Source organism: Plectropomus leopardus, chromosome 23, assembly GCF_026936395.1.
Source record: "Plectropomus leopardus strain MGB_pleo_1.0 chromosome 23, ASM2693639v1, whole genome shotgun sequence".
Taxonomy (NCBI): Eukaryota; Metazoa; Chordata; class Actinopteri; order Perciformes; family Serranidae; genus Plectropomus; species Plectropomus leopardus.
Window position 1 is genome coordinate 13,791,657 of NC_142198.1, and position 23,365 is coordinate 13,815,021.

The following is a 23,365-nucleotide window of genomic DNA, read 5'->3' on the forward strand; positions in this document are numbered from 1 at the left end:
ATTTAACTGCAATACAATGCTTGCATTATACTCGGAATGTAGAATAGCGCCTGACCGATAATGGACTTTTGAAGGTTATTACCAATATTGACATTTGAGGGTTAAAAATAGTTCTATCGATTAACACATTACACAAACAAAGAAAAACGTTATTAATAAGCATCACAAGATACAATTCAGTTGGAAAAATAAACTTGTCAGTACTCTCTTTTGGACAAATAATGTAATGAGGACACTGTAAAATTACCTTAATTTACATTTCATTGTAGGGGTCCACCCTAAGGGGAGGCAAACAGACATGTTTGGGGCCTCACCAAAAAAACAACTGCCCTAAAATCCTCTTAAGTGGGGCTCCCTCTAGTGTCTGTATTAAAGCTGGATGTTCATATACGGAGATGTGTGCATATGATATTATTCAATATTTTTGAAAAAGTGATTAAGCCAACTGATCAAATGCATTGTTTTCATGGAATTTACTGAATGCCTTTTTGTTAGGGCATGGGGGGGCTTTGCCTGGCCCCCCAGAGTCTAGGATAGCCACTGTATTTTTGGCATTTCTGTGCAGCAGTTATATATATGTTGAAATATACACTGCTAGTAATATGGCTGCAATGAGAAAAATCCAGATGATAAAAATCATGTTAGTCATGCCCTAATGTGGAGTGTGATGTTATATAACATAATGTTGAATGTGGAAAGGATAACTGGGAGCTTTCACAATGAGGTGGACATCAGATTCTCATTGGACCTATGTTATGGGAAAGTTTCTTATGATTGTGTGTGAATTTTCATTCATTTATTTTAATATAATTGTATTTTGTTTGGTTTATGTTATATACATTTATACATTTCTGTCACACGTTTCATTTTCTAAAAGATGTGCTAGGTTTAAAAACGAAAGCATAATTCCATTATTGGTGGGTTAATTTAGCCTTTCATGCCAATGACTAAAACGTGAAAAACAAATTCTTCTGTCCTTCAACTGACGTAATTGCACACTCTTACATTGAAGGTGAAATTGAAACTTTTCCGGTCTTCCTTTAGCTCATTTAAAGTGGCTTGATGCTGCTCTCATCCGAATAAACCTCGGCAATTTGGCATGTTCTGCGCATGCGTGGCTTTTCATTCTAGTGCAGCATGGACCACTCGGCTTCTCCTTATTCAATCAGTTCACATGGAGCTCTTACTGTAAATGCAACCATAAACATATGCACACATTTGACATCTATTTTTTACACGTTTCTATTGCCTAATGACAAAAACATATTTATGTTAGTTTGTTTCCAAATTAAAAAAAAATATATAAAAAGCTTTGTTACCATATTCCAGATTTCTACAGACTCAAGTGTCTCTACTTGCATTTTAAAGTAAAACATTTCTCTTCCATTTACAGTGTTCTAAAAATACAAAGTATATATAAGAGTGTGTTTAAATGACATTCCACTCACTGGCGTTTAATAAACAGAATCCAGGTATCTATTTTTTAAAAATGATTTACCCTGCATCTTTAAAAAATGTCCACAGTGCTGTCACACTGCCAGCTCCTCTGCTGATAATAACTCCCTCTGCTAATAATAATTACACTTCTAATTAGAGTCTTTTTTTCTATGCAGAGACTCGTGGCTTCTGTGCACAGCAAATGGTTTCGTTGAACTTGGCAGTTCTCAGACCTGCTGGGTTAAATTTAGTACTGTGAAACTGGAGTCCTGTGACCTATGTACTGAGGGCTATACTTAAAGGCATATAAACCCAAAATGAAAATTCAGTTATTGCTTTTTTTTAATCCCATAAGTTCATAAAGTTTATAAAGTCCTTGTGCATAAAAACAGCCTTTACAAACTGAACAGAGGCAAAGGAATTTCTAATCAGTATAGTTTCTAATTACTCTGCAATGTAACACAGTAATAAAACAAACGTATTACTTTGTAAATAACAGGTACATTTTTTTCTCAATAACAGGTTTGTTCATCATATAAAATACCAACATGAAAGCTATCGCCATCCACCATCATCATCATCATCACACTAAATGCCTCACATTGGAGCAAGTCTTTCCCTCCCCCTACTGACCAAGACAATAGCCCGATGAATCCGTTCCACCGTTTAACCTTTTAAAACCTGAGGAAATTGGCTTGATTTATTTTTTAAAAAACATGGGAAGAATGGATCGCAATGGGCAACTTAATAAGAGATGACCCAAAAAGTAGCAAGAAATAAAAAAGGTTGCAAGACAATTATCTGGAATTAAATAAAAAAAAGTTAAAAACAACAATAAAAAAACACCTTAAGAAAGTACTAAAATAATAATATAGATTTTTGGGGGGTCATTTTTTAATTTTAGCCCTAAAAAAAATCTAATAACCAACTAAACTGATGTATTATAAGTTTCCTTCAAAATGTTCATTTATTTTTCCGTCATGTACTTTACATGGTGATATAGCTTAAGTATTTGATTATGGCAGAAATATGAACATGAAATTTCTCATATGCACACAAACAAACACAATTGTTTCAGGTAGATCCTTCTTTAATGTTCCTGTATGATAGGCCTTTATAGTGTATCACAACCTGCAGTTATTAAGAAAAGCTTGAAACCAGTAAGGCTGGTGCTTCAGCTGTCTAAAAACTTTACTTGAGTATTTTATGCTACATCTCTGGGGAAAATATTATACATCGCACTGCAATTATCTGACAGATGTCATTACTAAATACTTTTAAAATTAAGATCGTACTTTAAAAAAAAGACTTTTCCCTCCCACTTTCTTTATTGTGCACAACAGGCCACAGAGATACAAACAGATGGGCCTACACAACAAAATAACAAGACAAACACTAAAAAACAATCAAAATAAATACAACTTATATGAATATTTTAGAATGCCAGAGTTGAACAATATTATAGCATGACCATTAAAATATTTTAAGGTCTTTGTAACTTTTTTGTTGTGTATAGATTCTGTTTTGTTGAAATGTATTAATAAAGAGCAGGAAAGTGGGTTTGGTTTTTGACTTTTTTTCTTACACACATGGAATTTTCCAAAAAGTTGTATGTATTGATACATTATTTATCACAAATTTTCCATGTTTTTTTCCCCCCTCTGTAAATCATTAAATAAGGCAGACCATAAAAACATATTGATGAAAAGACAGTAACAGATTATTATGTTATGGTGTTGCTAATAAAGGGAGGAAGCTTTTATCCAGAGGGAGGCAGTAATGCGACGTCACGGATGCCAACTGCCGGGAAAGCTCAAAGAAGAAGAAGAAGAAGAAGAAGAAAAGTTTCGGGAAGAGCAGGAGGGAGGGGACTCCGCCGGAGTGAAAGTGTAGTAATCCGACAGCGAGCATGACAGACGCCGAGGCGCAGAGCGCTCCACCATCGGCACCTGTGGAAGACAAGCCACAGCCGGAGAGGAAGGTCATAGGTGAGAGGATTTAGGACAACCATGTGTGTTTAAGTTAGTCAGGAATCTTTGAAACTGCCAACTTTAACTTTTTTTTATTTTTATGGATGAGTGAGACATGTTGATGCAGCATAAAATGTACTTGCATTGTTGTTCAACTAGTTTTTTTTCGTCTGACTTTTTTTAATTTTTATTTTTTGTGCCAATTATGGTTTTAATTTAAGCTAAAACGACAAAAAAAAAGTTTTTTGGAGCAACACGTGTCTTGAGTTTTAGACGTTGGTTTTATGGGAAGAAGCCATTTATTCAAATTAAACGTTCGCTGTGAAACTAAATATTAACTTACGTGCTTTTACTGACAGGAAAAAAAACTAATTTAATTTAAAATGAACCCAATTTAAAAGTCAGTTAGTAGAAGTGGGTGGGGGGCGTTTCTCCTTACATTTGCGCACATTTATATAGCGGCTTCACTCGTGTTGTATGCACTAAAAAAGGGGGGAATAAGTCCTGTTATTTGTTTTTTAAGTGTGTGTTAACAGTGTGGACACATGACCTAAATTTCCTCTTTATCAGCTGCCGCGCGCTCCAACCCGGACGTGCGCGCGCCCTCTCACAGGTGCAAATGGTTTCACCAAAAAGCTGACGTCCCAATTAAAAGCGTTGAGCTGACTTTTAGGGTGAAGCGCTCACTGCACGTCCGGGTTGGGGTGATGGGGTTTGTGTATTTTGTTTTTCTGACAATCTTTGTAGCCTAGTTGATTAGCAGCCCCCTCCTCCTCTTCCTCCTCCTCCTCCTCCTCGTGACCCAGTACAGGCCTGGTTTCAAAGTCTTACTGTTAATGATTGACATGCAGAGCTCCCATTTTCTTGTAAGCAAGGCCGCAATTGATGCAAGCGAGATAAGAGTATGTTCTTTGAAAGGCTGTATAACAATGCATCTTATGTCAAATGTCTAATTTAATCATGTGTTGTTGTAGCCACTTTGGTTCAAGGCACAGTGAAGTGGTTCAATGTGCGTAACGGATATGGCTTCATTAACAGGTACTGTTTCCTTTAACATTATTTTGCATTATTTACACCATGAGCCAAGTTTGCTAAATTGGGTTTAATTTCTCATAGGAATGATACCAAAGAAGATGTGTTTGTTCATCAGGTAAGGCAAATGTTTTTGGGTTTTTTTATGTGTTGGTGTGGAACAGTTTTTTTAATCTTAAATCTGTCTTTTCAGACTGCTATCAAGAAGAACAATCCTAGGAAATTCCTCCGCAGTGTTGGAGATGGAGAGGTCGTAGAGTTTGATGTGATTGAAGCCACCAAGGTGAGAATCAGGGAAACCATTTCTACTGTGTTAACACCACAGTTTCACTCTGCTGATTATACAATCCCCATTTCTTTGGGTGTCCCATTATCATATTCATGATAATACCAGGATACAGAACTGTGCTAAAGTCTTCGCCACCTTAAACTGTATTTTAGCAAGGTTATAATGATCAAACATTTATTTATTAGTAGTCCATTCACTAAAATACAGCCAGAACATACAGGAAATATGTATACAGCATGAAAAAGGTAAATATTTCAGAATAAAACAACTTCAACAGGCTAAAATTGCAAGTATCTAGTGTGACCTCCTTTTCCACTTAGCATGTCTTAAACTATTTTGGGCAGATAATGAGATTTACACAGGATTCCCACGGTCATGGAAAACCTGGAAAAGTAATAGAATTTCACAGTCACATTTTCAAGGCCTGGAAAAGTCATATAATTAGTGAAATCATTAAGTTTTTGAAAAGTCATGGAATTTTGTTATGTGTAATGAAATTGTTTTACAGTCTTCCGTTGATAATCTTCCATGTAATATAACATAATTAACAATTTTATTTTATTTTTTTTATCACAAAATTCCCTGAACTATTGTGATGCTATTTTAAAGCCATATCACCCACCCCAATGTCTCACAGGGCTCAGAAGCAGCCAATGTAACTGGTCCGGGTGGCGTTCCAGTCAAAGGCAGCCGCTACGCACCCAACAAACGCCGCTTCCGCCGACGGTTCTTCCCCCGCAGCCCGAGGTCTGGTGATGAGGGCAAACCGGGTGATGGCCAGTCCTCTGCTGTTGAGGGCGAGGGATCAGGAGAGAACGGAGGAGGGCGTCCTCAGCAGCGCCGCCGGAGACCCCGCAGACCGCGGCAAGAGGCACAAGACGTAAGCAGAAGGATAGTACAAGGGAAAACATGTCGAGCTTTTTCACTTCAACCCAGAATTGAATGAGTGTAAAGCAGGTTTTGCTGTAAACATCAACAGAATAGCGGTAATTTGTGAGATTTAAACGTTGAGACCTTTCTGAAGCTTTGACAAGTTTGGAATATTTGAAGAATCCCTTAAATAACTGGATGGAGTGTAAAATTGTTTTAAACTAGTCTGAAGTTTTGTCTGCCCGATCCGTCAGGGTGAGGCTGAAGAGCAGAAGAACGGAGTGGCAGAGGGCGGACAAACACAGCGACCGCAGCGAAGATTCTGGCGCCCATACCGCAGGTGACATGATGGCATTGCTTGTAATTTGTGGTCGTTTTTTTTTTGCTTCTGGACTACAGGTCTGCAGAGCTGATTTAATATTTCCTCTATCCTGGGATTCACAGACCGTTCCGACCTCGGCCACCTCCTGATGAAGCCGCTGCAGGCACCGAGCAGGAGGCTCCAGAGGAGAGCCAGGTGCAAGGCGAGGTGAAGCAGCAAGAGGCCTCTGAGGGCCCCCAGACCAATGGGGAAGCAGCTGAGGGCCAGAAACAACGGCGCCAGACTAGACGACGCAGGCAAAGGAACTCTGAGTCCTCTACCTCGAAAGTGAGTGTGATTATCCTTTTATGCATCAAGTGCTCTGAGTGACAGAGGGGCTACTTGGGGCAAGATACAATGAAAGATTTGCCGAATATCTAAATGCAACAGTAAGCACTCTGCAGGAATGTAGTCGGCAGTGTAGCACTGTGCAAAATTGGGTGAAGGTCCACCTCATTTTCTTGTTTTTTGCCACTTACAGGCTCCTATTGTTATAAATGTCAGGCAGTATCATGGAAAGGATCTCTACAAACCTTTTTTTTCTTTTAGTAAAAGAGTAAGATCCTATTTGTTTAAGCAGAGGCAGCTCTGAAATGGCAATCACCATGTTTAGTTCAGCTTGTAGAAACCTTTATTTATATGTCGTCCCCTTTGCTTTTTCCCCAAATAAGTGTCAATGCAGCAGTGTTCCCAGTAGTCAACAATTCAGATTCACTGGTCAAAAAGTCCAAAACATACTCACACTGAAATGCATCTGCCAAGCAAACCGGAACTCGCACCAAACCCAAAAATACACAATTTATCCTTTTTAAGAAACTGTTTCACCTGTGTATGTTAGATGTAAAGTTTTTTACGTTATATTTATTGTCAGGGTTTGCATGCTTAACACAATTTTTACACATGCACACTTTGCAGAACGATACAGAGAAGTCTGCGTCAGAGCCCGGTACCCCCCCTCAGACCTCAAAACCAGCTGACCTTAGCAAATCCGCCTCTAAATCACCAAAGGCATCCTCCAAAACTCCTAAAACGTCAAAATCGCCCGAGGTGAGGTGCTATAAAACTGCCGTTATTTTTACCCGTTCCCTTATCCGTATGTTGTGGTGACACAAATATGTCAACTGTCTCCTTCCCCACAGCAGGAAGCTGCCACAACAGTCCCAGCACCAACAGAGTGACGCTCGTGAGGGGACAGTCTCATGACCCTTGGTAAGAGACGGGTCAGGCAGGGTGGGAGACATGAGGGTGTAGAATTGCACTTCTTGCGCCACATTGGCTATCTTTCACAGAGGGCGAGATGATGGACATTAGCGCCTGTTTGGTGACCTTTCCTGTTGATGAATTTAGAGGAATGCTTCACCCCCCCAAACTGTCCATTTGTATATCAGTTACTCGTAAAGAAACCTTTGTTTTTCCGCACGCCTTCACAGTGAACAAAGAATCAAAAACAGCGTCCGGCTTTAAGGAAAGCATGGATACGTTTAGTTTTCATTTCCATTCCCCATTGGCAAGAGCTGTCTGTTTGGGAAGCATACAGCTGGTTAAATGACATTGGATTTTGTATAGTTTGTAAATAGAAGTTTTGATATAGTTTTGTTGTTAAACATGGACCCCTTTCACTTCAATTCATAAAGATTTTTTTTTTTTTTTTTTGCGTTTTTGAATTCTGCGTTCAATGGCGGCATGCGAGGAAACATTTTCTTCTCATGAATGCAGCATAACAGGTTGAGTGATTTATACACAGGTTGTCGTCCGGGGTGGTGAAGTGTTCTTTCAGGTGGAGTGATGGCAAGATTTTTATGAGGCGTCTGTAAGGACTCGTCTGCTGACGTTAGGAGTCTGTTGTTTTAACCCTTTAAAACCTGGAACAGCATCACTTTTCTTGTGCCGCTTCAGACGCCTTTCACAAGTATTTAAACCTTCGAACCTTGAACAGACTGGTTTGATATCTTTCAAAAATATCGAGGGAAAAACGAAAAGAACAACTTGGTTAGAAGTGTTTTTTTTTTGTTTTTTTTTTAAAAAAGGTAGGAAAAAATCTAGGGAGAAAAAGAAAGTCAGAGAAAAATGTTATATTTATTATAATTACTTATTTAAATTATGCTACAGACGTTTTCTCAGGATACAGTCTTTATTTTTTCTGTCTGTTTGTGGTAGAAATTGCATTAATACTAAACCCAATTTTAAAGTACTAGTTACAGATCCCTTCACAGGTGTTTTCAGCAACATTATTTACAGTACTTGGCATCCTTTAGTCAAAACATGACCACAGCATCATAATTCACTCTATACAAATTACGGGTCCCCTCTGAACAACCTCGACACAAATCTTCAGAAGGTAGCGATACACACCATTAAAGAATATACAGCAAACGGCACACATGACAGAGGAGAAATACACAAACGTGACGCTTGTGTGATTAAAAAATATATATAAGATCTCTTTAAAGGCAGCCCCTTTGATTGCACGTCTTGTTCTAGTCTAGTATATCAGGCTTCTCTTTACAGAACCAAACTGGAGTGCATAAAGAATTGCAACTTTTAGACCCTCATACCTTAATATCAACAACCAAATGACAGTATATGTACACATGAAGTACTAAAATATTTTGTTTCTTTTTAAAGTAGCATTTCTGAAGCTTGTGCAATGAGTTTCTCATGATCAGAAATACAGGTTGTGATGGCATGTAGCCTTAGCTTAAGCTGGGAACACGCTACAAGATTGAAAGACCTGTTTGGCAATGACGACTTTGGGGCTGTCTGGGTAAATTACACCATGGTCAGTTGGCACATAGATTTTGGGGCTGGGCGTTGTTTAAAAATGTTTATACAATGACCCATTGCCAGAGTTTTGACATTGGTACCGAAACTGAAATTAACACCCTAAATGTTGGTGGGGGGAACCCTAACAAGTCAGAGAAAAACGTTATATTTATTATAATTACATATTTAAATTATGCTACAGAAGTTTTGTTTTTTTTGGGTTTTTTTTTTAAACTAATTTTCAGGTAATTTTCTACTTTTTACTAGTGTATTTCTAATTTTTCTGTCATTTCATTTTTTCATTGCTCTTCGTGTTCTTCCAATGTTTTCGAAAGATATCGAGTCAGTTTGCTCAGGTTTCAGCCAGTAAATGCAAGGAAACTGACTAACTGTGAAACGTGATTTCGGATTAATACAATCCTTGTTTCAGGGTCAGAGGTGTCTTTTTGTGTATCAGTGTCTTTTGTTCCTGTTCTGTCTTTCGCTCTAAATCCCTGTGTCTCCCTTGCGTTTCTTTTATTTGTCTTTTTTTGTTTGTTTTCGTAGGTCCTAGGGTTGGAGGACTGGATCTATTTCAGAACACATGCACTGCTCTCCCCTCCCTGCACTCCCCCCATCCTCCAACCCACCCGTCTCGCTGTCATCCCTCAGGCCCCCCCTCCCCTCTCATCTTGTCTTGTGTTGTCCTGTCTAGACACTGACGTTTTGGAGAGGGTGAGGTAGAGAAGAAGGGGATGCATGTGGGTGGTTTGTGCATATTTAGAAATTGAAAGTACATCTTTAAGAAGAAAAATGGGAATGAATGGACAGTCTGCTTGGTAGCCCAGTTATTCCAACCCCCCTTAAAAACTATTTTCTTTAATTGCCTAGATGGGAAACATCACATAGTTTAGAGGAACTGGCCTTGATTTTTATTTCACTTTTTCTTAAAATTTGGTTGAAGAGGGGAAAACCAAGCAGGTGTGTGAGGTTGGTGGTGCATTATGGGAGTCAGTTTAGTTCTGTTACCACCTCAGTCGATTCTTATAATCTACAACTCCCTTCATCTCCTCAATTGAGGATAGATTGATGAAAAGATTTTTTTTTTTTGTTTTACTTATTTGCGTGTGCTTTTCTTAGGAGGGGATTATGTGCAATGTCAGTAGTTAAAATGCTAATTAATAAATCATGTTTGCAAATCTCAGGATACAGTCTTTATTTTTTCTGTCTGTTTGTGGTAGAAATTGAATTAATACTAAACCCAATTTTAAAGTACTAGTTACAGATCCCTTCACAGGTGTTTTCAGCAACATTATTTACAGTACTTGGCATCCTTTAGTCAAAACATGACCACAGCATCATAATTCACTCTATACAAATTACGGGTCCCCTCTGAACAACCTCGATACAAATCTTCAGAAGGTAGCGATACACACCATTAAAGAATATACAGCAAACGGCACACATGACAGAGGAGAAATACACAAACGTGACGCTTGTGTGATTAAAAAATATATATAAGATCTCTTTAAAGGCAGCCCCTTTGATTGCACGTCTTGTTCTAGTCTAGTATATCAGGCTTCTCTTTACAGAACCAAACTGGAGTGCATAAAGAATTGCAACTTTTAGACCCTCATACCTTAATATCAACAACCAAATGACACTATATGTACACATGAAGTACTAAAATATTTTTGTTTCTTTTTAAAGTAGCATTTCTGAAGCTTGTGCAATGAGTTTCTCATGATCAGAAATACAGGTTGTGATGGCATGTAGCCTTAGCTTAAGCTGGGAACACGCTACAAGATTGAAAGACCTGTTTGGCAATGACGACTTTGGGGCTGTCTGGGTAAATTACACCATGGTCAGTTGGCACATTGATTTTGGGGCTGGGCGTTGTTTAAAGATGTTTATACAATGAGCCATTGCCAGAGTTTTGACACTGGTACCAAAATTGAAATTAAACATCCCAAATGTTGAGGGGAAAAACCCCAACAACTTTAAATATAAATTAATTTTCATTGGGGTCCCTTGAACTTTCACCTCAAGATATTTGGATGAATATGGTCTCTATGGGCACCCACAAGTCTCCCCTAAACTTGACAAGCCTTGTTCCCGGTAAATGTTTTGTTCCTTACAGTCTATTTTCTCCCTTAAATTAACCATTTGAAACCTGAAATTGTCTTGATTTCTTTCAAAAATATGGAAAGAAGGTAATGATCATTTTAACAAGAAATGGCCCAAACAAATAGCATTAAATGTGTAAAACTGGCTGAAAATAATAAAAACAAAAAGACAATTACAAAGAAAAAGAAACAAGAACATTACCTTATGTAATTAAAAAAATAATAATTAAAACCCCATTTATTTTAGCATGATTTTAGATATAATTCTAAGAACTATGAATATAGATGTTGGCATTTCTTTGAATAAAATGTAATCTCTCTGCAAATAATTTTCAAGTCAATTTCTTGTCACCTGTGACTAATTTTTTTTTTTTTGCAATTTGCAATTTGCAGGACATTTCTTGCCAATTTGGTCATTGTCTTTCTCTCATGTTTTCAAAAGAAATCAAACCAATTTTCAGGTCCCACAGGTTTAAATGCTAGTGAACAGTGTCAACAAAATCAATGCATAACACAATGAAACAGGATTGTTGTGGAACCCAAAATGTGAACTGTAGTGGTATTTCTTCATCCACATCAAATAATTAATAACATAAGCTGTAAAATAAGAAACCAGAGTAGACCAGTATGCAACTACTTAACATATTGATAAAGTTTCCATCTAGCCTTTACACTTCAACAGTATAATCAAACTCCTGAAATTCAGTTGTATGCTTTTTTTGTTTGGTGTGCAAGCCTGAGATTTTCAGTTGCCCCATCGAGTCAAAAGTATTTGTTTCATACCCAGCCCATGTTACCATATAATGTGAGGGGGTTGAAGGTTTTAAATCCTGCTTCACACCAGACTCAATACAATAGTATTTGTGTTTTTTTAAAACATTCAGACTATGATCCTGTAGTTGTGTAAATGGTAAAAATCTGAATGCTGTCAATCAATCTGTTGGATTTGCACATCTTGAGTGTTCCCAGCTTTTGTACAAAATATGCAAGCATACTTGACTCTATGGCTTTATATCCTGGTTGTTTTTTTACCTCCAAACTCCTGAAAACTTTGGATGTATTTGTAGATAAAGTGCAGGAATTCCAAAGTCTTACCACCTCCGTCTGTCAGTATTGCCACAGAGTGCATCACCATGGAATAAAATCCTACCTCATGGGCAGTTAATGCCTGAACAGTCCACACACTTTGCTCTAATGTCCATCTTATTCCTTCAAACTACAGTAGTAAGTAACCCATAGGTTTTAGCCTTTGTGGAGGCTAAAATTTGTAACCTCATATTGCAGTGGTACCAACAAGGGACAATTCCAAAGCACCCACATTGTCACACCTTTAACACTGCTTTGGCACCACAATCTATATGAATACAACAATTGACCTCAATATACATTTCAAGCCCACATACAGAGTCCCAAGCTGTACTCAGTCCCATCTCTCTCCAGGCAGAGTCTTCAGTTGATGCTTTCCTCCCCCAAGTAGTCCAGCTCGGTGCTGGGCTTGTCCAAATCCATGTCCATGTTCATGTCCATATCCATCATTCCTCCTGCAGAGTGCTGATGGAAGTTTGCTGCGATCTGGTCGAAGGTTTTGCCCCGTGTCTCTGGCACCCGGAAGAATGTGAAGATAAGGAAGAAGAGGAGGAGTGCTGCGAAGATGAGGAAGACGTATGGCCCGCACTGGTTCTGGGGAATGATGGGAGCAAGTCCAGATTAAAAGATACAACCCCATGGACATAATGTGTAGGACATCCACAATATCTGTTGAAGGTGAAATACTCACAGCGACATATTGGAAGCACATGCCAATGATAAAGTTAGAGGTCCAGTTGGAGAAGCCGGCCACAGCCATGGCAGCCGGCCTTGGACCCTGAGAGAAAAGCTCAGCTACGAAGAACCACGGGATGGGACCCGGACCAATCTCGAAGAAGGCCACGAAGCCAAAGATGGCCAGCATGCTGATGTAGCTCATCGCTGGAACACTTTCCTATTAGATGGGAAGAAAAGATTGTCAGCGGTTCGCAGATAGGAACAGTAGAGGACACTTGCATCTTTGAGAGACTGACCAACAAAGCCAGAGCCATGGTCATGACAATGGCACAGATGCACATCCCAGCAAGTCCCAGCATGTGGAGCGTCCGTCGACCCATCCTCTCTATCAGGAAGAGCTGTTAATACAAAGAAAATGGGTTATCAGAGAGGCTGTTATCCTCAGGAGGCAACTGGAGGTAACTGTAGACATTTGTTCAGTTATTTTTCCTGTGCGTGCACTGTATGTAGGTTCATTTTTTAAAAAGAATTTTAAAAAACTAGGACTTTTTTCTCTTTGCCCTGGTATCAAAAGAGGTATCAAGTATTGTATTTTAATACTAGAAATGTATCATCAGCAACATTAATTTGTACCAAATTTAGTTGCATTCCCTCCAAAAGTTGCGGATTTCAGTGTGGACCAAAGTTTGTGGACTGACTGACATTGCCATGCTGCTTGCATGGCTAAAAACACACTTCTTGACCCATTTAATGACATTGAAACATCTTGACCTGCTAAACCAAATCTGACCTATTTTGTTGCAGGAATGTTTGAGCGGTGGACCCAAGAAAAATAAAGAACTTGCCCTGTTATCTTATTTGCTCTTTGATAACACTGTTAAACAGTAATAGAGACACACTTTGGTCCATAGCGGGACTGTAATCTGTATCATACTGAATACACAACAGATTGAACATTTAACATCAAATTCAGGGAAGGAGGAGAGTCATTAAACAGCCGAGATGAATTACTGACTGAGACCACCGTGAAGGCGCAGTTCACCACGCCTGCTCCTATGGTGGCGTAGACTGGACTCTGGACTTCTGCCTTCATGAAGATACTGGTGGAGTAGTAGAAAATCTGACCAGAGGGGAAAACAGATTCAGGTTGTGTCAATATTATACTGCGCTGGTCCTTTTTGGGACTTTTTGCAAGGGGTATGATGTCAAATGATGATGTAAAATATTTTTTTCCCTTTACTCACAGCGTTGATCCCAGACAGCTGCTGAGATAGCTGCAGCAGGATGGCGATGATGATGGGCTGACGGTAGAGTGGAGAGCGAAAGAGCTCCAGGATGGACACCTTCCTCTCCATGTCCATCTTCCTCTTCTCCTCCTTCATCTCCGCCAGCATGCCACCAACCTCCAGCCTGCCCGTCAGTCTCCTCAGGCCTGCACAAAGGAGTGAGATTTAAGGTGTGTATGTTCAATGAAAATATTATTATGAAAACCAGTTTGAGTTCAGGGCCTGTAAACTCTTGCTCTGGTACATACAGCCCCATAAACGTTACATAAGGTGACCCAAGAGCACTGTAGTACAAATAGCAGGATACTGTACTCGAAGTGATTAGATAGTGTAGTTAACATGTAAACAAAAACTTTTTTATAGGTATTTCCTGAGCCAAATTTTAGAACTTGAGTATACAAAATAAAAGTATATATGGTGTACCTGTGCAAAAGGAAAGCTTTAGGATATCTTGAAAATATAACACCATTGAAGAAGGGTATTCTAACTAAAGCTTTTTAACTTACGTTCTTTGTGCTGGTCCAGTTTAACTCTCAGTTCATTTTTTTTCCCTAACTTTCCATTCAGTGGGATCATAATTTCCCATCACATATCAAAAATAAAACCACAAATTAAAAATGATGTTAAAGGGGATAAGTGACAGTACCCATATTTTAAATTAAAAACAAGTTAAAAAAAGACGCCCTGAAATCAGTCCGGAGCACTGCGGCCCTGCTCACCTCTCTTGGCTTGGTGCTCCTGGCAGCGGACGATGTAGAGAAAGCGGGGACTCTCAGGGCAGAAAGGCAGAAGTGCCATCTGAAGTACGGCCGGCACGACGGCTACACCCAATAGAACTGGCCACAAATCCTCAACACCCAGTAACGACTCCAGACCGAGGATCTGCACAGGCGGAGGAATCAAGTGTGATGGAATAAGATACTATAAGACTTTTCAAGAGATAGCTATTACAAAATATTTGGATTAAACTCAATGAATCTCTTGTTGATGTAAGGTGACTTGGAGATAAAGGGAGAGAGGACAGACATACAAAAAATGGAAATTGGCTGCAGGGCTTCAACATGTGGCTGTTGTGAGAAAGATTAATTAATTTGGATGAGGTGTTTCATCAGTATCACAGTGTGCTGTCTCACCTGTGCTATGAGAATACCAGTAACTATAGCCAGCTGGTGCAGCGTGCCCAGCGCCCCTCGCAGGCTTGTTGGAGCTATCTCACCAATATACATAGGTGTCAAGCCTGAAGCCAACCCTGCAGACGGGAAAAGTTGGATGAGAGACAAAAACTTTCAAGTGTGAAGACAACTGCAAGACGGCAAAACAGTGAGATTAAAGAAAACATGGGAATCTTTCTTTATGGCAGTTTCTAAGCTCTTCAATATGCCAGGGTACGAACTTCTAGAAGTGTGTAACTTCTCTGATGGGTAACTAGGCTATGCAAGTCATTCATTCTTTTTTTTTTTTTTTTTGCACTGTTTTTGTTGTTGTTTTAGGAAATATTAACTCAGGATATACATTTAGTGCCTTTCTATAAGAAAAAGTATAATGCTATTAATTTTCTCTATACTCCTATAAGCTGCATTTTTTATTTCCATTTTTTGATTAATGCATTTTTAATTAGATTTTTAAAATCTCAATTGCCATCTCTTTCTTTTACTGCTATTATTATTATTATTATTATTATTATTATTATTATTGTTATGTATTAAGTCTTTTTTACTTAATTTTTTCATCACTATGATTATGTCTTTATCTCTTCATGTAAAGAGGTACAGAGATACTTTTACACCGTATATGTATTTATTGTAAACAGAAGAAAGTCACTAATCGGAAGCACTTTCAAAAGCATTCCTTTGAGGTTCCGGTTCCAAAATAAATATCTTAATATTTAAGAAACAAAGAGAAACTTAAGAACAGAACAGTACACCACTCACCGCAGTAGGCACCAATGATAAAGCGCCCAAGGATCAGCATTTCGAAGGAGCGGCAGAGCTTTGACAACCCCATCAGACTTCCCCCAATAAAGGCCAACATGTTGTTTATGAGCATGGCTTTCCTCCTGGAGAAAAAGAAAACCACAAACATAGCAGTAATTAAAAACCCATCTATTATAATCTAAATTTGACCCGTTTCATCACCACAGAGTAACTGGGAACAAAAGTGTTAGTTTGAAAACACGTTATAAAATCTCTAACAGCATAAAACTATGGTCAACATATTAAAATCTGTTGGTATAGTAAGCACAGGTATAGACAGCACGTTGCGTTCAAGGTGAAAATGTCCATCCAAAAAATGACATACAGAACACTAAAAACGCCTACAGTATTTGAATAATGAATATTATACAGTAGATATTTTCTGGTCTCTGTTGTTGGATGTAAGGATACAGTATGATGGTACAGCTGAAGTAGACAGTCTCCTTTTAGCCTGCAGAGGGCAGTGTCATATAAAAACACTGAAGGCCTTCAGGCAGGGCGAGTTTGTAGCACATTTTGCATCAAGGCAGTTCACAGTGCTTTATGTATAACATCAAAAGCATACCAAGAATGTGCAAAAGAAACACATTATAAAAGCACAATTAATAATTAAAAGTATTTTTTTGATTAAAATTAAAAACATCAATAACAAGTTAAAGAATATAATTTAAAACCAAGCTAAATACACCAAGAAAGGTATAGCAATTTAACGGCTCTAACAACTCTAGCAGATTATTATAGTTCTATTGTTTTATAGTGTTGTTACCTGCAATTTTGTTATCCCCTGCTAATAGCTCTGGGAATTTTTAATAATTTTGCTTTTACTATAGTTATTTTATCTTATTTTATCCTTTGTATCCAAGGAGGATGCGAAGGATAAAATCCTGTTTTATCCTCCTTGTAATAGCTACTATTTTGTGTTTGTTATTATCAATTTTTTATCTCACTTTTCTTGTTATTATTATTATTATTATTATTAATCCTTCATTCTTTAAATCACATCTATACTTCTTCATCATCAGTCCTTTCTATTTTAAGTGCATGCATATTAAAGCAGCTTTCTGCACATTCATAATTCTGCACAGTGATAAAAATTTGTTTAAAGCACACTGCTCACGTCTGTCATTTTCCATCTCCACTCCCCTTCACCTCCAAACAATAACTCTATTTGCTCCCTGGAGTTGTACATCGAAACCACTTTGACCTCAGAGGACACAGCAGCTCCCACTGTCTTCACCCAGCCACACCAGTGTCCTCTGCTTTTTTTAGGAAGACCTTGTCCTGAGTGCACCCACCCTGAGTGCTCCCACCCCTACCGTCCCCCACTCCTCCACACATCCCTCCTGACCCAGTGCTGCCAGCCCTGTTAAGATGTTAAGATCTGCTTTCAGTCAGTGGGAGCTGTGGGCTGCAGTCCAGTTAGCATCCCAGCTCAGGTTACAGAGGGAAACTGGGTTGACGAGGAACATCCTGGGCAGAGTTACCCCTCTGTGACTGAAGACTGGATGTTAGGATCCATGTTGGATCCATGCAGAGTTGGAGAGGAGACACAAATGTATCGTGACTCATTGAGTTGGCCACTGAAATGTTTTGCAGTTTGTTTAAGCAGAAGACAGCATGGACACTAGTGGTGTGTCCAATCTTTTTCTGCTGGGGTGGCCCATGTGGGACACTGACTTGTGCAGGGATGGCATCAAGTATAAGTGCTGCTGCAGGCACACAAGTTGGTTTTAATTTACTAATTTTGTCTCCATTACCTATACCTACTTTAATTACTAACATTGCAGTGTCTCACAATCCTGTTTATAGTTTAGTTCAGAAGATAAATAGGTATGTATTTGTGATACAGTGAATAAACATTTCTGTTTGCAATGATTTCACTCTGTTTATGCACATGTGAATGAAATAGTGATATGCATTTTAACTCTGTCATACTGGGCTCCATAGTAAAGTGTGCAACCACCGAAACACCTGCGAACAAGAACCTAAAATTTGACGTAGTAAATCAGTTGCAGCCTGGAGCATATAAGAAGGTGTAAATAAACTTGCGTTCATCATGACACAAAAAACACAAGAACTAATACCCAATTAATGTGTGGCATCCTGTGTTTCCTTACCTGCCCAGCCACTCGGAGACGAAGCCCACACAGAAGGAGGACAGCATGCCACCAATGGAGAAGATGGCCACAGACAGGGACCAGAGGGAGGTGAGGGTCCCTGGGGGGATGGGCGTTCCATACCGGAGCACCCACGTAGCGTTATAGTCCTGCTCAATGATCTGTACAGAGAGGGAAACAGAAACAGAGGGGAGATGCACAAGAAGTAAGGTATATTTAGGTGCTCAGTTTGTGTTTGAAACTGTTAATGTAACCTGTTCAGAGATTTAGAGTCTCATACGGCTCTGATAACTGGTATTCAAAATCAATATTTCTACATTTCACACGTGTAGGGTATCACGTCTCAGTTCCTAAATATGTCAAATACCAATACTGAAAGGTGACAAAAGCGAAATAGTTAGTGATGGCGATTTTTTGGCTGTTTCTGGTTAAACAAAAAATCATTTTAATCTTTAACAAAAAGGTCTGTTTCTGTAGTATCCTTTCCATGATGTTGTCAGACACTTACAATAACAATCTGAGCCTGGCAGTGGAAAAAACAAGGACTTTTAGTGGACTGACATTGATGGTGTCAACACGCCCAGAGTGGTTATATTGCAACCAGTGCAGCCTGCAGCCTGTATCTGAGTCCAAAACAAATATCCCAACAGGTCAAAAAAGTATCATATGGTATGATATGGTATGGTATGGTATGGTATGGTATGGTATCCTATCCTATCCTATCCTATCGTACCATATCGTATTGTACAGGTCCAAGTTAAAAAATACAGAACATACCCTTAAATATAAATGTCACCAACACAGTAAAGTAAAAGCAACAGAGGAAAAAAATCTATTTTGAGGATGCACATCGCAGAAATTAAAATATAAAGAATAAAGTAGGAAATTAAGAAAAAAAACTACAGTGGGGATCCTTTTTTCTAAAACTATTCTGTTGTAGTAACTGACAAAACTGTTTCACAATGTGCACACATAAAGACACAGCAACTCAGCTTCTATTCTGGATTTAGTGTCTTTGTGAAATGACGTCAGCTGAGTGGTGTTTGCAGTCAAGGGTCAAGATGAGCCGCATTCAATGGCCTGAATACCAGCAGCCAAGTGCAACTCTCCTGATTTGTCTTCAGTTCCTTATCCATTCATCTCTCTGTGAATTGTTACCAATGCCAAACAACAGTATATCCTTAAATGTTAGGTGACATATTAATGTATGGAATTAAGTTGGGGTGTTTATTGATTTGCATACCCACCCTCATAGTAAGTACACCATATATAATATAGGCAGTCGTAATTCATACATTTCTCACATGCAGTACCCAAGCATGCCTTCATACTGGCACACCAGATGTGGCTGCAATATGAGCAGCGGGGACATATGTCCAGAACAAGTCAGGTTTTCAAAAGTCATGTGCCTCTATCTATATATACATGCAGAGTTTTTATCTGAAGGCTCCATAGGTGCGTGCAGCACTGTGCTGCCTTCTTGTGACAGTACACTAATCATATAACGCCCCCTTTCTCATAAACCAGACAGAAATAACCTGTCTTCCCATCATACCAAAGACATGTTTTGGCATTGCTGTGTTCCCATAAACACAACTGAGATGCCCAACAAACTGCCACCTTTCTTTCCCGCCTCCACTCTTTAATATAAAGCGGTCATTTCCATTTATCTCCTTTGCATCATGTGCCAAGGATTGTTTTCCTCTTCCAAGTTTATTTTCTAAACACCAGTGGTTCTGTTTGAGGCACATGTTGTGGCGTCAAACACTCTGCCTTGTAAAATCAGGACTATACGAGAAACAGCTTAGCAGACGCCTGGCTAAATGTCACTGTGTTTGCCTCCCGCATCTTACATCAGCACTTCTTTTAAAGGTGAGGTGTGTAAGATTTAGGAGGATTTAGTGGCAAATAGTGGTAAAGACAGGTTTTTACCAGGAGCTAGCTGAAATATCTGCAAAGGTGTCTTCCTCTCACTAACAAGGAGACAGGATAATTTAAACCAGTAAAAACATTGAATAATGCAGTTTCACGGTACAAATCAGCTTTTCTCCAATGCTGTTTGGCACGTCATGTCATGTGGTAGATCCTCCACTACATGCTTATGTGTGTCCACCTTTTTATGTGAAAACTTAAGATCAAAAAGTTCTCTGTTTTCTTTACAGGGAGCCAAATTATCTTTATCGTAATCCTTAATCCTACACTGGATCTTTAAAACACCTCTGTTCTTTAATGCACAATGGCACTAGTGGAACTTTTTGGATTTTTTGGGCGAGTTTTGGTCATCATCCTTGCTTTGTTTTTACCTTCTGAGGTGCATTGATGACGCCGATATTGTACCCAAACTCCAGGGATCCCAGGACAGCAGTGAAGACTGAGAGGACAAAGGTTCCAGTCAATGTCTGGAGCACAAACACACACATGGAAACACATAGAGAGAGGTTAAAAAAAAGAGTGTAAATGATACGGGTATTTAATAAGAGAGCTAAAGTGGTTAACTGGGATTGGTTTCATCACTGTAGCCCAACTCCTTCCAAAATTAACTACTATATATACATCTACTTCTATATATAACTGTGATCCTAATGAGAGACAATCTCTTCAGCACCGTCCATGACTTCACAGGCTACTTTACTGTTGACGCCTGAACTTTAACTTCCCTCCAGTTCCCCATCAGGCTACAGGCAGCTGTCTCCACGGTGACAGACAAGTCAACTTTAGGGTGATGGGGTCTTCCCCTCCAACAAAGTGTGTTTAGAAGAGCCACCTCATTAACTGGCAGATTAGTTACCTAACAGTTCAGTGGTAAAGACATTCCTACATAGCAGCAAAATGTTATGACACTTTTGGAAGACGTTTGAGGTCTTTGAAGACCTGCTGGATAAGCACAAAAATCCATACCCATCGTATTTTCTGGTAAAGTTGACATTTTGGTAACGTGGGCCTCTGTAGAGCAACAAGATGATGTGACATGAAGCTAAAATTTGGGCAGAACTGATCCCTCTGTATTGTTTTATATTCAGCTCTATTTTTTTGTTGGTAATATTATATTTATTGTTTTTTTAAATAAACAATGTCAGTTATGGTCAACAAATGAAATGACTTCTTTATGTCTAAAATAAATACATTAATAATATTATACTACTACTAATAATAATGTATCTAAAGTAATATATAATACATAAAAACAACAATAATAATAATAGTAATAATAATAATAGTAAGTTATATTAATTAAATAAAATGCATAAATAAATCTTTAAAAAGTATACACACAAAATAAAATTTATAAATGCTGCAGTGATATGCACCATGATCGCACATTATTTATAAATAGCTAAGTAGTTCTCACACACACACACACACACACACACACACACACACACACACACAAAGAGTGTGTATGTGAGTATTATGTACATGGTGAGTGCTTTACTTCAAGATCTCTCCACTTAAGCAAATAGTCTCGCCATTTCGCCACATATTTCTCAGACCTGTCCTCCAAATATTCAGTTCTGTTTTATTCTATGGATCATTCATCAAAGTTAGTGTGTGTCTGTAACACTGTATCTTGACCTTGCTGTGTTGAGTCTCTAGATAAGTGCTGTTTAGTGTTCCTGAACCATAACAAAAAGGTGTTTGTGTGTGTGCAGGTGTGTGTGTCAGTGTGTGTGTGTTGTGGCAACAGAAGAAGGTAAAACTACAGAAGCAACCAGTTATGCTCTATTACACGTCATCTTAAAGGTATCTCATTAAAAGTCATTTAGTTGAATGCTCAGTAATTCATTTACTTTTCACTTATCACAAATTAATCTGATTCCGTCAAGCTCACAGAGTGTATTTGCTTTTTGCTTTGTTGGAGTTTCCACGCTCACTGGATTTATTTTACATCAAAGCCATAACATCTGAGCTCCCACATCCCTGAAACGTCAACCTGCCCTGTCACAGACGGTGCTCACCCAGACTATTTGTCCTCACATAACAGTCCACTCTCTCTTGTTTCAAGATTAAACGGAGATTAAACTGTACAGAACCACAGGCGTGACACTTACAACTGATTCATACACCCACCTGACCTAGAAATAATTTCTCAGAAAGAGCTGCAGGGAGCATACAACCTAGGCATTGTTTATAAGGGTGGTGAAAAGAAACCAGTCAAACTAGGTGGCCAATAACAAACCCAAAGTGCTGAGCTCCGACCTGTAAACTCAGGTATTTGGCTGGTCAAGGTCACTGCACAGGACTAAATAAGGGCCGGAGTTTGTTCAGATCAGGGTTGATGCTGGTTTTCTCTCTGAAACTGACACATTTATTGCTGTCACTGGTTCTTGCAAAAGAAATTATTCTTGCTTTTTATTATGATCATTATTATTCTTTATTGTCCATATTTTTACTCTATGTAAAAGACAATATGGACCTACATGACATACTTTGTAGCTGGGAGAAATGCGAAGAGTCTTCCTTTGTGTCATTTTAATTTTAAGTTTTTATTGTTATATATTTATGTTTTTTTAATTTTATTTTTATTTCTGCAGAACCAATTAACGAGTTTTCCCTTAATTTTTAGTTTAAAGGAGACAAACTGCAATTTGGAATTTTTAGAGTTTCCGTGTATTACGGAGCTAAACCCGTGCGTAAAATCTCTCCAAATAAAAATACGCATCGAATAGTTAAGTGCGCACAGAGCTAAAATCGACTTTTTTTCTCGCCTATGTAAGTAAACAAACAATCCCAGCCTCTTTTATGAACTGTAAAAAGTTCTCAAGAAAAATAATTACCTCTCCTCCGAGTTGCTGAAACCCGGCCGGCATGACTTTTGAAGCTCCAGGCACCCAGTTGCAGTCGGTGACAGATGCGTCTGGTGCCAACTGGAGACACGTGAAACTCCCGCAAAAGGACAACAAGCCCGAGTCAAACCTTTCCCACTTTAGCAACAAAGCACGAACGGCAAAGTAAAATCCAAAAGGAAAGCCCAAAGTGATCAGGCTGGTGCGTCCTGTGCTGCAGGGTGTCCTCTCTTCTTTGAACTCTGTGTTGTGTCCGTCCAGCTGGGATAGAGTGACTCTCGCACACCCACATGCACGCCTCTCTTCGTATGGAGAGGGTGGGGTGGGGGCTGCTCCAGGCCGGAGAGGCCCAGTGGGCTGATCTTGAGGTCCTGCAGCAGAGGTCGAGACTCAAGCAGGAAGCTCGTTTGACCTTAACTACTATTGGATGAAGAGACAGCACAAGCAGACTATGATGTGCAACAGACAACTGGGGTGCTGTCACAGACAGGGGGGTCTGTTTTTTGTTATGGAGATGAAGGAAAGTGAGAGAGAGCTGTGATTACATTAAAGATTCCCGTTTAAATCAACAACAATTTTTCACTGGAGCTCATGAGCCAGAGCTTTGCTGAGGG

General features: G+C 39.0%; 2 protein-coding genes and 1 long non-coding RNA gene across 4 annotated transcripts; 2 read left to right on the forward strand and 1 right to left on the reverse strand.

The window, feature by feature from the left end:
* The first annotated feature begins 3,265 nt into the window (after positions 1 to 3,265).
* Positions 3,266 to 9,905, forward strand: LOC121962377 (Y-box-binding protein 2-A-like). 2 transcript variants are annotated; one of them, XM_042512638.2, is made up of 10 exons: positions 3,266 to 3,425; positions 4,382 to 4,445; positions 4,524 to 4,557; positions 4,633 to 4,722; positions 5,366 to 5,608; positions 5,853 to 5,938; positions 6,043 to 6,247; positions 6,875 to 7,006; positions 7,099 to 7,168; positions 9,269 to 9,905. In XM_042512638.2, exons 1-9 carry the CDS (start codon positions 3,347 to 3,349, stop codon positions 7,135 to 7,137), a joined length of 972 nt encoding a protein of 323 aa, XP_042368572.2. In that variant the 5' UTR covers positions 3,266 to 3,346; the 3' UTR covers positions 7,138 to 7,168; positions 9,269 to 9,905. The 2 variants fall into 2 exon arrangements, with proteins under 2 accessions (XP_042368572.2, XP_087929214.1); XM_088073088.1 differs by having other exon boundaries at positions 7,102 to 7,168.
* LOC121961951 (solute carrier family 2, facilitated glucose transporter member 4-like) lies at positions 9,903 to 23,244 on the reverse strand. The gene is made up of 11 exons (XM_042512082.2): positions 22,743 to 23,244; positions 20,271 to 20,366; positions 17,968 to 18,128; positions 15,809 to 15,933; positions 15,011 to 15,126; positions 14,597 to 14,759; positions 13,836 to 14,023; positions 13,607 to 13,711; positions 12,888 to 12,989; positions 12,605 to 12,808; positions 9,903 to 12,507 (listed from the first exon to the last, which is right to left on the reverse strand). Exons 1-11 carry the CDS (start codon positions 22,773 to 22,775, stop codon positions 12,277 to 12,279), a joined length of 1,524 nt encoding a protein of 507 aa, XP_042368016.1. The 5' UTR covers positions 22,776 to 23,244; the 3' UTR covers positions 9,903 to 12,276.
* Positions 12,802 to 20,415, forward strand: LOC148185664 (uncharacterized). The gene is made up of 5 exons (XR_015775603.1): positions 12,802 to 13,049; positions 13,565 to 13,737; positions 13,838 to 14,047; positions 17,976 to 18,177; positions 20,279 to 20,415. It is a non-coding gene; the product is annotated as an uncharacterized LOC148185664 (long non-coding RNA).
* Positions 23,245 to 23,365: the final 121 nt, after the last annotated feature.